Source organism: Schistocerca nitens, chromosome 6 (genome assembly GCF_023898315.1).
Source record: "Schistocerca nitens isolate TAMUIC-IGC-003100 chromosome 6, iqSchNite1.1, whole genome shotgun sequence".
Classification (NCBI taxonomy): domain Eukaryota; kingdom Metazoa; phylum Arthropoda; class Insecta; order Orthoptera; family Acrididae; genus Schistocerca; species Schistocerca nitens.
In genome coordinates, this window is record NC_064619.1 from 718,880,110 (window position 1) to 718,896,194 (window position 16,085).

At 40.0% G+C, this 16,085-nt stretch overlaps 1 protein-coding gene across 3 annotated transcripts in view; it reads left to right on the forward strand.

The window, feature by feature from the left end:
- Nucleotides 1–16,085, forward strand: part of LOC126262220 (RB1-inducible coiled-coil protein 1) — a 338,326-nt gene that overhangs the window by 181,562 nt on the left and 140,679 nt on the right. For 2 of the 3 annotated variants that reach the window (XM_049958657.1, XM_049958659.1), the window contains exons 1-2: nt 1,627–1,707; nt 3,384–3,559. In XM_049958657.1, coding sequence (XP_049814614.1) covers nt 3,492–3,559 — 68 coding nt within the window. In that variant the 5' untranslated portion in view covers nt 1,627–1,707; nt 3,384–3,491. Of the gene's footprint in view, nt 1–1,626; nt 1,708–3,383; nt 3,560–16,085 lie in introns of those variants that run through there. The other variant, XM_049958658.1, reaches the window with a different exon arrangement.

The window sequence follows — 16,085 nt, forward strand, 5'->3', positions numbered from 1 at the left end:
CGTTTGAGGATAGTCTTAATTTTTTGAAGACGTAAAACAAAAGAGTGTAAGCTAAGGGATCGACAAGCGGTCTAGAGACTTTCCAATTGATTATTAATGGTTTTGACAAAGTGCATTGACGCAGGGAAATTTCCACTCCTGTAACGTCGGTACATAGTGGTTACTCTTGGGTTAGGTAGCGTCGCGTATGACTGTTTCCATCCTTAATCGGAAGAACAATAGCAGACGGAGTGGGTAACCAGCAAATACTGCAGGCCTATAATTTGACGATTCACGGTCAGGCTTTTCTAACGGGATTCCGTGTTTTCACCCGACATTCTAGGCGTATAACGGTGCAATGTCAAGCGAGGTCGCGGGTGATAGCTTCGTTTATCTTCGTCAGAACGGAGCTAGTGTTCGATTCAGACTACCTGGCTGTCGACGAATCCCGAGGACGAGAAAGGACAAAAGTATATCCGTGCCGTATTGCAACGTTTGTTTCCTTTGCCAGTAGATACGCCGAGGAAGATGTACAATGTTTCAAACGGACGAAACTGCAACAAAATAACACAGAAGTGTTTGAAAGAGTACATTGTGCTGTACAGTATAAACACAAGAGAACACAGCGAACTACTTCAGCAAGCCCTGCTGTTGTAAGCACTCATTGGCTCATTCTCATCCAAGGCCTCAAGAAACTCAACAAGAGTTGCTGAACAAATAAAATAAAAGTCGCAATAAGCCTGAAAAGAATGCGTTATAGGGATTTGATGAAGAAGAATTAACAGAGAGATGTCATGTTCCAAACAGACTAACAACTGAAATCAGGGCATCATGATAACTTCAGTTCCTCTTGTGAGTTACAGTTTAAAGCACGCTCTCTGTAGTGCCCAGTATTTTTGAGGAGCGACACCACTGCGTATCTGATGTAGAAAGAACAACATAGTCTGTTTTGGCATGACAGAAAGTATCCCTTCATCAGATACAAAATTTCTGTTGCAGGTAAAGATTCAGATAGTCACGAATAGCTCCACTCACGACCCTATTTTGTTGCGTGCAGTTTCTTGAGAATATTCACACACATCATGTGCTACGATGTACGCAGTGATGTAAGGTGATCGCAAATTGTTGAGGCTTGTGTGAGCATAATGTGCTTTTGAATTTCGTTTCTGGACACTGTAAGGAAGGAAAAAAAAAAAAAAACATTTGACGCAGTACTTACGTCACCGGTAGACTAGAAAAGTAAGATAACATAACTTACACATTTTTATCTTTTTATCGATCATATTTAAATTGAAATTCCTAAAATGTACGGCTGCGCTACCTCTCTGACACGTGCCAAAATGTGACCTTGTTTCATATTCACGCACTTGGCTCATGGACGCAAGATTCGCGGCACAAGAGACCTTCGATTGTTTCCTCTCTCTCGTATTCAAAGAGAATTCGACTAAACGACATTTACTGTTAAAATTTACTTAGTGGATTTGAATTTCCAGAGATTTTTATCGTTTAGAAACAGAAACGTGATCAAAAAGTCCGCGTAAGCATGAATTGTTATACCGTTGTGACAGCAGACGCCAATGCCTGAGGGTGGGGATAGAGGAGGGAGAGTGTCATATCTTTCTTGCGAACTGCCGTATTCCCATGATACCTAGCTGTAAACAGCTGTGGAACTGCCACTAATGGCAGGTCATAATATGGGAGGCTGTCTGGGAAAGGGTTTGGGAAAGGGTAGGTTTGAGAAGTATTTGTTGTTGAAAGTATTATTTGAAGAGTTTTCGGATTTGTTTTCGTGTTTACGCAAAGACTTTGCTGTTTGTGATGTAGTGAATTCAATAGTGACAGAAGCATCGGCGATCCTTTGTTCGTAGGATTTGTTTTGTTTGCCCGATTTGAAACTAGTGTTGTTTGCAAATATCTGCTTGCCGACGTAGCACGCAATGACAGTTATCGTGTGATGATGTGTGTTATTGCAATTTAAGCTGACGTGTGAAAATGTTTCTTAGTCTGTTGTGCTATTATAGGCGATTTATCATGAGTAAAAATTTACAGACATTGAAGCATTATTGTGTAGCAACGCTTAAATTTCGGTAATATATTATTTTGTTGTTGAACTGTCGAGTTCACATTTCCATAGCTGTGTAGATTATTTTGCCGTGTATTTACACGTTAACTGACTTTTAATTGATTTTGACGCATTAAAAGAAAATCCGTGCTCTTGTTACGGAGACGTAACCCAGCTCTGTTGACTCAGTTGTCTGTCAATAGTAACAAAATAAGTAGTTTTAAGATTTTAGGAAACAAGCTGGAGTTTTGTTGTTACGGTGCTTTGACATCTCTTGCTTGTCAAATGATGTGATGAGTTACAGAAACACGCTATTTCGCCTTACGTTACAGATAATTGTCAGTTGTATTGTTTATGGTGATAAGAATAAATTAAAAAAACAATGTTTCAGGTAATGAAAATCCGCCTGTTTTTAAATTAGGCGAATTTTTGCAAACCGAGCAATATAAAACGGTATGCGCAAATTATCGATAGTGCTCGAAGTATTTCAGATTCATAGGGTTGTAGTTCAGTTTGTACATATATGAAAGTTTCGTTCCTTCCGGGGACGTGCCATATTATGTAATGCGAATCGCTTTTTCAACTCTCAGTGGTAATAATTTATCCGTTTCCATTGTAGAACACAAAGTAAGCAGTGCTGTGTGTAGCAGAACCCTATGGGGCGCCTGATTGTTCAGTGCTTCCCTGTTGTAAAAATTTAATTTCCATTTTATTTGTTGGACGTTTTCAAAATATATGAGCAAGTCTGGCAGTAGTACATTAGTTTTTGTATTCTGGCCAAATTTTATTTTCTTGGCATTAACAGCCACCTTAATAAGTAATAATAGATTTTCTTTTGAAACACCCACTGTGTGAGCATTTGGATTGTTACAGTGTGTAGTTGTTTGGTTGTAATTATTTTTTCATTTAATCATTGTACTTGTAGACTTACAGTGATTGGAGTAAATTAGCGTTCACTGTGTGAGAAAATCCAATTTTTATTGTAACGTTATGTGTGTAATAGCCTACCTTGCTAACAAGACTCTTCACTTTTGATCCTTGTGAGCAAGGTAGGAAAGCAATAACATTATTCTGCATAGCATATTGTTACTGACTCAGTTTAAGTGATTTAATCTGGAAAAGTGGAATACTATCAGAGATAAGGGAAAATGAGTCTGTACAGTTTATTTTAAGATGCCAGTGCCAGAGAATGAACTGTTCTTTGTAGATTGGAAACTCCAAATATGTAAAGCAATTTTGGCAGATCTCAAAACTTGCCTGCATTTTAGCGACATTTCATATTAATCAATTTGTGTTTATCTTATCAAGCTGTTATTGTAGTTAATTTTCTTTTCTTTTGCAGCTGCAAGTTTCCATACTGCAGACCACCCCAAGCATGCCCTATGAGGTGCAATAAGCAAGATTCTAGCTCTTAGCGATTCCTCCTTCGGGAGCGAGTCGAGTGGGCAGAATGTTGTACGTATTCCACGTGGATACTGGGACGATGAGGACGTTTGACATGAACTTGGCTTTGGAAAAGTTTGTAGTACATTTTGATGATTTTTTAAAAATATATTTCTATAAGTTAACTTACAGTACTTGCCAGTAGCATGTTTATAACATTTGGTCATCATCATCATCTTGGACAGTTTCCAGCCACTGGCTGGGTCTGTCGGGAACACAAGCCTCTCCATCGTGTTCTGTCTTTCCACCATTCCCCCTCTTCCACCTTCGTCCAGTTCTCTCCTCTTCTCGTCACACATTCCTTCACTCCCTTCACCCATCTATCTCTTGGTCTTCCTCTGGGCCTCTTCCCCTCCAGTTGCAGATCAAACATCCTCTTTGGAATTCTTCCCTCATCCATTCTCTTCATGTGTCCATACCACTGCAGTCTTGATTTTTCTATCCTGTCCTGTACTGGTTCCTCCTTTAGTCTTTCCCTCACATACGCATTTCGCAATCTGTCTCGTCTTGTTACACTCAACCTGCTCCTCTGGAACTTCATTTCACTAGCCTGTATTCTACTTTTGTCGCTTTTGTGCATTACCCATGTCTCACTTCCGTATGCCAATATGGGGACAAAGTAGGTTCGGTATATAATTCCCTTGGATTTCTGTGGCACCTCCTTGCTCCAAATAAGCCCCCTAATGCATTTGTAGAACTGCCCTGCTTTTCTGCACCTTTCATTTATTTCCATTGCGTTTCCCCCCTTACTTTCAATCATACTTCCCAGGTACTTGAAGTTCTCTACCACTTGTAGTTTTTCCCCTCCACAAGTTATATCCACATTTGGCCTATTCTTCTTCCTTGTTGTGACAATTATTTCACTTTTCTTTGCAGAGAAATGCATTCCGTATTGTGCTGCCGTTGCCTCCCATACATCTAACTGCTCTTGCACCTCCTCGCAATTTCCCCATAACATCAGGTCATCGGCAAAAAGCACTGCTTTCATTTTATGATCTCCAATTGCATCTGATACTTGCTGTAGGATTTCATCCATAACAATAATAAACAATAAAGGCGAAAGTGCACTTCCTTGTCGCAGCCCATTTTCCAGCTTGAACCATGCAGTACATTCCCTCCCTACTTTCACACAACTCTCACTTCCCTCATACATTTTTCTGACTTTTCGTGTTATCTCTTCATCTATCCCTTTTGCGTTCAGCACATCCCAGAGCTTGTCCCTACAGATACTGTCATACGCCTTCTCAATATCTAAAAAGGCCATGATTAAGTCCTTCCCGTACTCATAGTGCCTTTCCTGCAGTTGCCTTACCGCAAATATGAGGTCCGTTGTTCATCTTCCCGGTCTGAAACCGTACTGCTCCTCTTGCAGTCTACTTTCAATACTGCTTCTTATTCTCTTCTCCAGGATCTTTTCATAGATTTTTCCACAGTGGCATAGCAGGGTGATTCCTCTGTAGTTCTCACATCTCCTTTTATCCCCTTTCTTGAAGATCGGGACTATAATTCCTTTCTTCCAATCCTCAGGAATTCTGTTCTCCTTCCACACCACCCTCAGCACTCTGTATAGCCACTCTCCCATAAGTCCAACCCTTCGTCCAAGTTGTGGGAGATGGGCAACGGCACAAAGTAGGGGACTGCCTATAGGGGCGATGTACAGCGGGGACTTCGTGTGCCCCAGTACCGCTACGGTAGCTGGGAAGGCCCTATGGGAACCCTGAAACGTGACGGCTAACGGGGCTCTGGTGAAGCTGCGATAGGCCTAGCAAGCCAGTAGTGGATAAATCAACTGCTTTTAAAAAGGGAACATGCCTCGGATCACGGAACGGATTTATAACATTTGGTATGGTAGCATTTTTGTATATACCACCGTTCAGCACAAAACTAACTCAGTTAAACTATGTCCATTTGGTACAATGTACTGTTACAAATGCTACAATTTTCTGCATATTTTCACAAGTCACCTCAAATGACTCCTTTATAATATGTTTTGAAAGAATTCTACCTTAAGCAAACATAGTTTTTTTTCCACCTTTACAAGTTTCAGTGATGTTTCGCCATTATCAGGAAGCTAGTGGTGAAATGTGTATGGGTGAAAAAAGAAAATTGTTAGCTCATGTCTGAATCCTTTCAAACAATATTTATTTTTTGAAGCAGACATGGACACAAAAATGAACTTTCGGCTCAAGATGAATTACCCTTATGTAGTTGTAATTTAAGGATTGAAATAAATGCTTGTTGTTTCCAGTGAGGTGTTTTGAATCGATATACGTAATAATTGAAGTTTTCTTGGCATAATGAATATTCCATGAGGTTTCAGGATTGCAGCTAGATAACATTGGACATCTTCCCAGGATATTTTAGCTGACAGCTATTGGCTGGTTGACAGCTTAAATAATGTGGCAAGATGTTAACATCTTCCGGCTGTTCACGAAGCCTTATGGAATGTATGTAATCATTTATATTTCAAATATAATACCCTTCTGGTGCATGTAAAAGTATATGAATTTCGCTCCAGAATTTTCATTAAATTTCATCAGGATAATGAGTAGTCCAGAATTAAGAGACAAAAGTAATAAAATGAGACCCCATATAACCAAAACTATTCTCAGCAGTTAAATAGGGATTCAAAAAAGGGGGGGGGGGTCGGGATAAGAAGGAATACATACTAATGGAAAATGTTTCTTAAACAGAACTTTAAACCAAAAATAAGCGAACTTAGTAGAGCAAGCTTGAGAATATGCCTAAAAATTAACCACAGTCAAATTAAAGTAACTTATAACCAACATTTTGGTAAGAACTAGCAGGAATTAACAATGGAGTTCTACATGTTTACATGTTGGTGATTAAGGATAGAATGAAACAAACAAATAAGGACTTACCGAAGGATGTAGTTGCTCTAACTGGCCATCCTGGTTTGCTTTTTGTATATGACTAAGGCAAATGCTAGGGTAGTTCCTTAATCAAGGCACGGCTGACCACTTTTGGCTACCTGTCCCGGTTCTCATAAAGCATATTACGTACTTAGTGCAAAGGTAGTATATTTTGACATATCGATTTGAATTGTATACATTGACAAATGGTGCATCATGATCAGATGATTCTTGGATGAATAAAGCTAAATAATAGATGAATCGGGACCAAACTGCAGTGGAAGAGATCATTATGACTGTAATGGAAATGAAATTTAGGTGGGCGTTTGGGTTTTGCCCTTCGTATCTGTATTGCCTCTAGAATGATTCCCCATTAATCTCTGCTCTCCTTATATATCATGTCACATGCCCCTAATGCCACTGGGTGATATTCAGTCTAGCGGTGGGGAACTGTCATAATGTTTTGGCTCATCAGTTTATAAGTAATGTGTGCCATTTTGTATGACTCTTAATTTATTTTGACTAGGGTGAGTCAGGTACTGAAAACTCCAATCTTTGTGTGTGGTACATATGTTGTCACTTGAAGGAGGGCAAGCTATCGTGCTTTCTTTTTGTCAGTGTGCATAAAATTCTTTATAGATGAAAGCCAAACCATACTTCATTGTCTTCATCCCTACTGCTGTAAATATTCCTTACCTCATTAGCAGGTTCAAGCTCTACTTGTTATCTAGTGGCTCATTAGCAAAGGTTTTAGACAGAGAGATTTAAAGTGATAAGCATTATAAAAATGAAAGAAAAACCTAAATAAAACAAGTATTTGAAACTGTCGTACAAGAGTAACCTGTATTTAAAGAAAAAATGTTATTGGTATTTACAAAACGCAATTGAATTTAAGTGCAGGACGTATGCTTCATCATATATAAAGAGCTATTTGCAGCAGCTGAAGCATGATATAGATTCTGTGACTAAGGGTATGGCAGTGACATCCATGTATAATGTGGCAGCACTAACCCATGTTGTAGCAGCATTTTGCCCAGATCTCTGGAACACTGGAGCATCCCAAGGGAATAGTTTAGTGTAAAAGTATGGATCGTGTGTTGTGCTTGTATGTGATAGTGGTGGTTTTTCAAACCAAGTGACACCCTGACTCTACAAGCACTACTTGAGTGAAATCGATTGTGCTCATTTTTCATGAGACTGAGGAGACTGCAGATAACAGGATTGGTTTGCTTGAGTTCTACATTGGGTGCGTCACCAGGTTTATCCCATCGCTATTCATAGCATACTTAAGTGAGTCACCAATACGGTTAGATACAAGCAATTCTTATTATAATAAAATTGTTCTGAAATGCAAGGAGGCATGTAGATGGTGGTGCAAAATGACTGTAATCTCTCAGCATAACCAATGCTTCATGTTGTTTGGCAATTTGGGAGGTATACAGTGAATTAATGGAAGTATTTAGTCAACTAGGGAACATTCCAGAAATGTTAAACCAGGTCTGTTGATAAAACATCCAAAGTTTTTCCCTGCAGAGTAGCTATTTTCTTCCTCATATATTTCACATGTTGACTTGATAGTAAAACTAAGAAAAATTGAGGCAAATGGGTGTACTGAAAGTAATTTGTTTCCTATGCCATCCACAGATTGAAGAACATACAGGTATGTTTTGGCAAACATTATGCAGTTGCTAATAGTACCATTGTAACAATGTATAATTACATCTCTTCTTTTGCACAAACATTTAAAGGAATCATCAATATGTAGTACATTATAGACATTGACGTTAAGTCCATATGTTACCTCCTAATATCTCGTCGAACCTCCTTTAGCCCAGTATTGGGCAGCATCTCAATGTGGCATGGTCTTGACAAGTCTTTATTATTACCATCAAGAAATATTGAGCCATGCTGCATTGAAAGCCATCCATAATTGCAAAAGTGTTGCTGGTGCAGGATTTTGTGCACAAACTTACCTTTCTGTTGTGTATCATAAATATTTAATGGGTGGCCAAATCGTTTAGTCAAATTGTCCGTGAAGTCCATGAATGAATGGCTACAAATGGTCTCACAGTAGCTGAACATAACCATTTTTAGTCCATGATTGATACAATTGAACCAGAGGACCCGGTCCATTCCACATTAACATAGCAGACACCATTATGGAGCCATCACCAGCTTGCACAGTGCCCTGTCGACAGTGAGAGCTCATGACTTTCTGCGGTCTGCACCACACTCAAATCCTATCATAAGCTGTCACCAACTGAAATTAGAACTCGTCTGACCAGGCCACAGATTCCCAGTCGCATAGGGTCAAACCGACATCATGTTATTAGCAAAGGCGCTTGCGTCAATCATCTCATTCCATAGCCGATTAATGCCATATTTTGCCACACTACCCTAATGGATATGTTCGCCGTATATCCCACATTGATTTTTGCGGCTATTTCACGCAGTGCTGTTAACACTGACAACTCTGTGCAAACAGCGCTGCTCTTGGTCTTCTTAAGTGAAGGCTGTTGGTCACTGTGTTGTCCGTGGTGAGAGGTAATCCTGCAGGTTTGGTATTTCCATCATACTCTTGACACTGTGGATTTTGGAATATTTAGTTCTGTACTGATTTCTGAAACCGAATGTCCCATGCATCTAGCTCCAACTACCATTCAGCATTCAAACACTGTTAATTCCCATCATGTGGCCATAATCACATTGGGAACCTTTTCACATAAACTATCTGAGTAAAATGCTCCTACAATGCACTGCCATTTTATACCTTGTGAATGTGATATTACTGCTATCTGTGTACATGCATATCGCTATTCCATGACTTGACATTTCGATATCCAGGGTATCTCAGACCTTTAGAATCGAATTCAAACTGGTGATATCCTGTCCACAACCAGTTATATTGATAAAGGGGATCATGTTAGGAAATGCATATTTATTGTGTTACGTGCATAACACAGTGCACATTGCAGAATAGTGTAGCTCATAGTAGTAGCTCAAAGGAAGGACTGCCAGTCTCGGTGCATGTTTTTGCAATGGTGTATGCAGTTCTGCAACACTCTTGCCAATTCCCTGGGAGTCTCTTGCACACCGGAACAGGCAGTGGGTGATAAACAGTGTACACACCTGACCACCGGACACACATACTATGCACAACTTTGCTGACAGCACGTTTCAGCGATGACTGGATGCATTTCATCAGCACATTAATGTGCTGCATGCACACAACTATTCCTGTTGTCAATTGTCCACTGCATCAGACAGCTTAGTTGTCCATTGCATTAGGTAGCTTGTGATTTCTGTAGTGAGGGTTGTTGTTCTGTACAGTGCAAAATGCGTAGTCCAAGATGGAACGTTACTCGTCACGAGAGTTGGCGAACGTGCATTTAATGTGTGGTGTGGCAGGATGTAGTGCCCACAAAGCAGCACGAATGTGCAGAGAACACTTACCCAACAGGTGTTGTCATAATTTGGAGAAGTTATAAGAGATGAGGTCATTCTCACCAAGAGGGCTGGCCAAGGTCCTGCCAGAGACTTGTCCGAGCTCCAGACTTTGAGGAGATGGTGTTGGATCGTGTGGTCAACCACACGGCAATAAGCACCCCTCAACTCACCTGTGAAACACACACTTCGAAGAATACACTGTGGAGAGTACTTGTGGAACAGTAGTTACATCCCTATCATAACGAACACATGCAAGCACTGGGGCCAACAGATTTTGAGCTCGGCCTTCATTTCTGTCAATTGATTATCCACCACAGTACTGTAGTGCTGAACTTCCTACAGTTTGTATTGTTCACAGATGGGCACTCATTCACCTGTAGTGGTGTTTTCAACAGTTACAACAGCCATGTCTGGAGTGAGGACAATCCCCTTGTCACCCACAGCAATGGCCACCAGCAATGATTCTGTGTCAGCATATGGGCGGGCATCGTCCAAGATCACCTAATAGGTGTTCCTGTGAGATGTGTTATCACAGGTCTTGGAGACTGTACCCCTTGTTGCCTGTGAATGTTAATGTCGGCAAGCACCTGAACAACACATAGGAGAGGTTCTGCCCCGTGGCCAGTGTGATAGCAAGATCTCACACCTCTGTACATTTCCTCTGGCGTTCCGTCAAGACATTAGTGTAGGAAATCCCCATGGAAATGGATGAAGACCAGCTTGCTAGGGTCCACGCGGTCTGTCTCCTGGTACAACAGACACCAGGCATCTTTGTGAAAGTGCGACAGAACTTCGTGCGCCATTGCCATGCATGCATTGAGGCTTGTGGTCACACTTTGAGCAATCTATGAGCTAGTTGTTATGCAGTGAAATTGATTGCAGTGAGATTTTTGGAGAAAATTTAAGTGTATATTGAAAGGATAGGCAAACGGTAAATGTAGGAGGTGTATTTGTCACAGTAAATAAGAAACTCAAATCCACCGAGATAGAAATTGAAGCTGCATGAGAGATCATTTGGACAAGACTTCGTATCGGCGGTGACCATAAGATGATGTTTGGATCTTTCTATTGCCCATCTGATTCATCTCATGATGTAAAGGAAAACTTTAGAGAAAGCCTGAGTTCACTCTACGTAAGTTCCCTATTTGTGCTGTTATCATTGGCATAGACTTAAATCGTCCAACAATTAATTAGGGGAAAATACAATTTCGTTAGTGGTGGGTGTGATATGACATCCTGTGAAACTTTACTAAATGCCTTCTCTGAAAACTGCCAAGAACAGATAGTTAGGAACCCCAGTCATGATGGAAATAGATTGGATCTAATGGCAAGAAATAGACCAGACATCTTTGAGGGTGCCCACATCGAAACTGGTATCAGTGACGATGATGCAGTTGTGGCAACAGTGATTACCAAAGTACAAAGGACAACTAAAACAAGCAGAAAGATATATATGTTCACCAAACTAGATTAAAAAAATCAGTAGTGTCATACATCATTGAGGAACTTGAAGCTTTTAGCATAGGGCGGAGCATGTAGTGGAATTCTGGCCCAAGTTAAATGGGATAGTTGACCACGCACAGCATAGAGATGTGCCCAGCAGAACAGTTCATAATGGGAGAGAACCTCCATGGTATATAGACACTGTAAAGAAACTTCCAAAGAAAGAGAGATTACTGCACAACAGGTGTAAAAAAACAAAGTGTAGCCTATAGATCAAGATTTGCTAAATGGAATGTACTTGGGTGTTAAGAGAGCAATATATGATGTCTTCAATGACTACTGTAGCAGAATACTGTCAAGTTACCTTTCGCAGAACCCAAAGAAATTTTGGTTGTATGTAAATGCTGCTATACTTGAATTCTTTTATCTTGGCGGCTCACGCATACCCGCCCAGACGCGGGAGATTGCTGCGTTGCCAGTTGCAAACGACGCATGCGCCAAGAGAAGCAGCGCCATAGTATAGCATAGTTCGCAAACTTACGTTTAGGGGGGAGCGCGCAGTTCATGAAGTAAAGCCACCATGGCCGCATTAACCCTTTCACTGCCACAGAGACATGCTCCCCACATTCCGCGCTGTGCGCGATTTTGTCACTGCACTGCTCGCCTGTGCTGACACATGGTGTTCCGACTGCTTTGACACTCTTATCATTCGATTCCACAAAAACTATTTAGCCCAAAAATTAGATTTTTACGCATCTTCTTGACTGATACCTTCCCCCCATAAATGACTTAATTTTGTTTCGATGTTCAATGCAGTTATTATGCAGCATTAAATATAGTAAACCATTGCACGAAATTTTGAAGAGTTTGCAGAGGTAAATATTCCATAGAGTATACTTTCCGTATGGTCGATTTTAGTTGCCACAATGTTGAGAATGAAATGTGGACAAGGTACCTAAATTTCATATAAAATTTACTGTATAACAATATCTCATTTAATTTAAGTACCACATAGGTGTCGTATGTAATATTGAGAAATATTCCGTCTTTCGCGACTGTAACAAAAGTTTTATTTACACCGGGCACGCCTGGCTTTGTTTTAACGCATTTCAGTCAATCAGAAGGAAGTAGACAAAATACATTAAACAAAACTGTGGACTTACAAAAACATTAGGACTTCAATATACCGTCTATCAGTGAAGTGCTCTGAGCTATGTCAAATATAATTTTTGTGTGTGGCACACACAAAAAGCATTTATTTGCTAAAACACTGATCAGCCGACACAAACGTTGAATATTGCGTTACCGCAGCACAAAACTATGAAAGGTGACTTGGCAATGGAGGAGACAAAAAACTGTCCACAGAAGATGCTTCAAAAGAGAGAAACGCGTCTGGTCTAAATAAGTCGCTTATTACAGTTGCAGAAGAGGAATATATTTCAATACCATTGGTAAAACTGCGACTGTGGAACAAAAACAAGAGAGAGAACACGAGTACCATTGTGTATGTGCCATACCTTTCATTGATTGAAGTGCTTTAAAATAAAGCCAAACGCGCCCGTAAATAAAACTTATATTACAGTCGCGAAAGACGGAATATTTCTCAATATTACATACGACACATATGTGGTACTTAAATTAAATGAGATATTGTTATACAGTAAATTTTATATGAAATTTAGGTATCTTGTCCACATTTCATTCTCAACATTGTGGCAACTAAAATTGGCCATACGGAAAGTATACGCTATGGACTTTTACCACTGCAAAGTCTTCAAAATTTTGTGCAATGGTTTACTACATTTAATGCTGCACAATAACTGGGTTGAACATCGAAACAAAATTAAGTCATTTATGGGGGGAAGGTATCAGTCAACAAGATATGTAAAAATCTAATTTTTGGGCCAAATAGCTTTTGTGAAATAGAATGATAACTGTGTCAAAGCGGTGGGAACACCATGTGTCTGCACAGGCGAACAGTGCAGTGATGACAAAATCGCGCACAGCGCAGAATGCGGGGAGCACGTCTCTGTAGCAGCGAAAGGGTTAATGAAGAGACAAAGCACTAATTTCCAAAAATTGCATTCAAACGAATAAAATTCGTGAAGTAAGACACTTCGATATTGTTTTTAAATATAGAAAATATTAAGCAGCAGACAAGGTTTGAACACATCACCTTTCGCTTACTTACCCAACGCTTTAACCATTACGGTAACGCAACTCGTTCAACATCGCAGCTCTATAAAGACTTTAAAACGTCACGCAAAATTCTGACAAACACTGTTGGTATGACTATGAATTACTCACACTTCGTCGAAGTACAATAGGAAATAAACAATTACCGCTGTTCTTTATTGCGAAAAAGCGGTTCGTGAGATTGATACAAACACCTTTCCTTCCTATCGCCTGAATTAGGAGTCTTATTGCTTGTTTGGTTTAATTAATTAATAGAATATGAAGCAGTTGGTATAAAGAATGCTTTTTCCAAACTTTCTATAAAAGAAAGTCTGCTATCAAGATATTGCTTATGTTCTATTACTTTATTTATGAGTGAACGTTTCTAAAACTGAAGACACTCGTCTGTGCTCTTCTCTGCAGTCGAGATCTGGCAACGTCATTCTCTGTTCATTGGCTGACTGTGTTTTGTGACGTCAGATGCGCAGAACTAACCTAAACTCGGCCGCCAACATAAATGACGCGCACTTTAGTATTCAATAGTGAATGAGGCAGGAACTGAAGTTGAGGGTAGGAAAGCAAAAGCTGAAATGCTCAACTCCATTTTCAAGTGTTCCTTTACAAAGGAAAGCACAGGAGAATTGCCCCAATTTAATCCTTGAAATACTCATACCACTGGAAAGAGGAATGGCATAAGTATTACTCTCAGTGGTGTTGAGATACAGCTGAAATCGTTAAAATTTAACAAAACTCCAGGGACCGATGAAATCCCTGTCGGAGTCTGTACTAAATTTGCGGCTGAGCTGGGCCCTCTTTTTAACTATAATCTATAGTAGATCCCTTGAACAGAAAACTTTGCCCAATTCTTGGCAAGAGGCACAGGTCACATCTGTCTGCAAGAAGGGTAGTAGAAGTGATCCACAAAACTACCATCAAATATCCTTGACATTGATTTGTTGTAGAGTCTTGGAACATACTCTGAGCTTAAACATAATGAGGTACCTTGAACAAAATTACCCCAGTGCCAACTGGCATGGATTTCGAAAACATTGATCATGTTAAACCCAACTCGCACTTTTCTCACATGACATACTGAAAGCTTTGGATCAAGGCAATCCTGTAGATGCAGTATTTCTTGATTTCCGAAAAGCATTTGACTCAGTAACACACCTACAATTGTTGTCAAAAGTATGATCATAAGGGGTGTCAAGTGAAATTTGTGACTGGATGGAGAGGGGACAACATGTTAGCTTGGATGGAGAGTCATTGTCAGATGTTGAAGTAACTTTGGTTGTGCCCCAGGGACGTGTTGGGACCCTTGCTGTTCATGTCGTATACTAATGACCTTGAAGGCAATATTAATGATAAAATCAGGCTTTTTGCAGATGATGCAGTTATCCGTAATGAAGTACTATCTGAAAGAAGTAATGAAGTACTATCTGAAAGAAGCTGCATAACTATTCAGTCAGATCTTGATAAGATTTCAAAGTGGTGCATAGATTGGCAACTTGCTCCAAATGTTCAGAAATGTAAAATTTTATGCTTCAGAAAATAGAGAAATGTAATATCCTGTGACTATAAAAATAACGAGTCACAGCTAGAATTGGCCAACTCATACAAAAACCCAGGTGTAACACTTCGTAGGGATATGAAATGGAATGATAACATAAGTTCAGTCACGGGCAAAGCAGGTGGTAGACTTCAGTTTATTGGTAGAATACTGTGGAAGTGCAATCAGTCGACAAAGGAAATTGCTTACAAATCACTCGTGCGACTGAGTCTAGAATTTTGCTCAAGTGTGTGTGACCCGTACCATATTGAACATATACAGAGAAGGGCAGCACGAATAGTCACATGTTTGTCTAATCTGTGGGCAAATGTCAGAGGGATACTATAGGAACTGAACTGGAAGACTCTTTAAGATAGATGTAAACTGTCCTGAGAAAGTCTATTAAGAGTTTCAATAACCGGCGTTAAATGATTACTCAAGGAATATACTAAAACCCCCTGTGTATCACTCGCATAGGGATCATGAGGATAAGATTGGAATAAGTACTGCATGCACAGAGGCATTCGAACAATCATTTTTTGTGCACTCCATACATGAATGGAAAGGAAAGAAAACCTAATAACTGGTACAGTGCGACGTACCCTCTGCCGTGCACCTCACAGTGGTTTGCAGAGTGTAGTAGATATATGCTGTGTATGTCCATAGCAAAATAAATATGCATTTCCAACCATTGGTTCCCTATCTCAATATACTTGTTTGTGGATCCTCCATCACCTGTTTCAGTGTGAATTAAAAGTTTTGAGACACACTACATTATTTTGAACAGAATGGCTGAGCAGTGCAAACATGCTGCAGGCACTGATTCTAGTACTGCCGATAAAAGTCTTAGCTTGCCATACTACCCATTTCTCTTTCAAGAAGGAAAGGAGGATTGGTTGGTGAAGATTTGAAAGAGGAAGCAGAGCCTTTGGCCCAGTAGTTTCAGGCATTCAAGTTATTGGTGATATTGATTGAGAAGGGTGCTCCAGGCTTTGTTGGCAGTGACAAAAGTGTGTCAGCAGACATTAATATTTAGAGCAAAAATAAATGTATCAAGAAGTTATTTACAGATAACCATGTCAGTGGGTTTGTGAGGAAGTGTGAATTAGAGCCA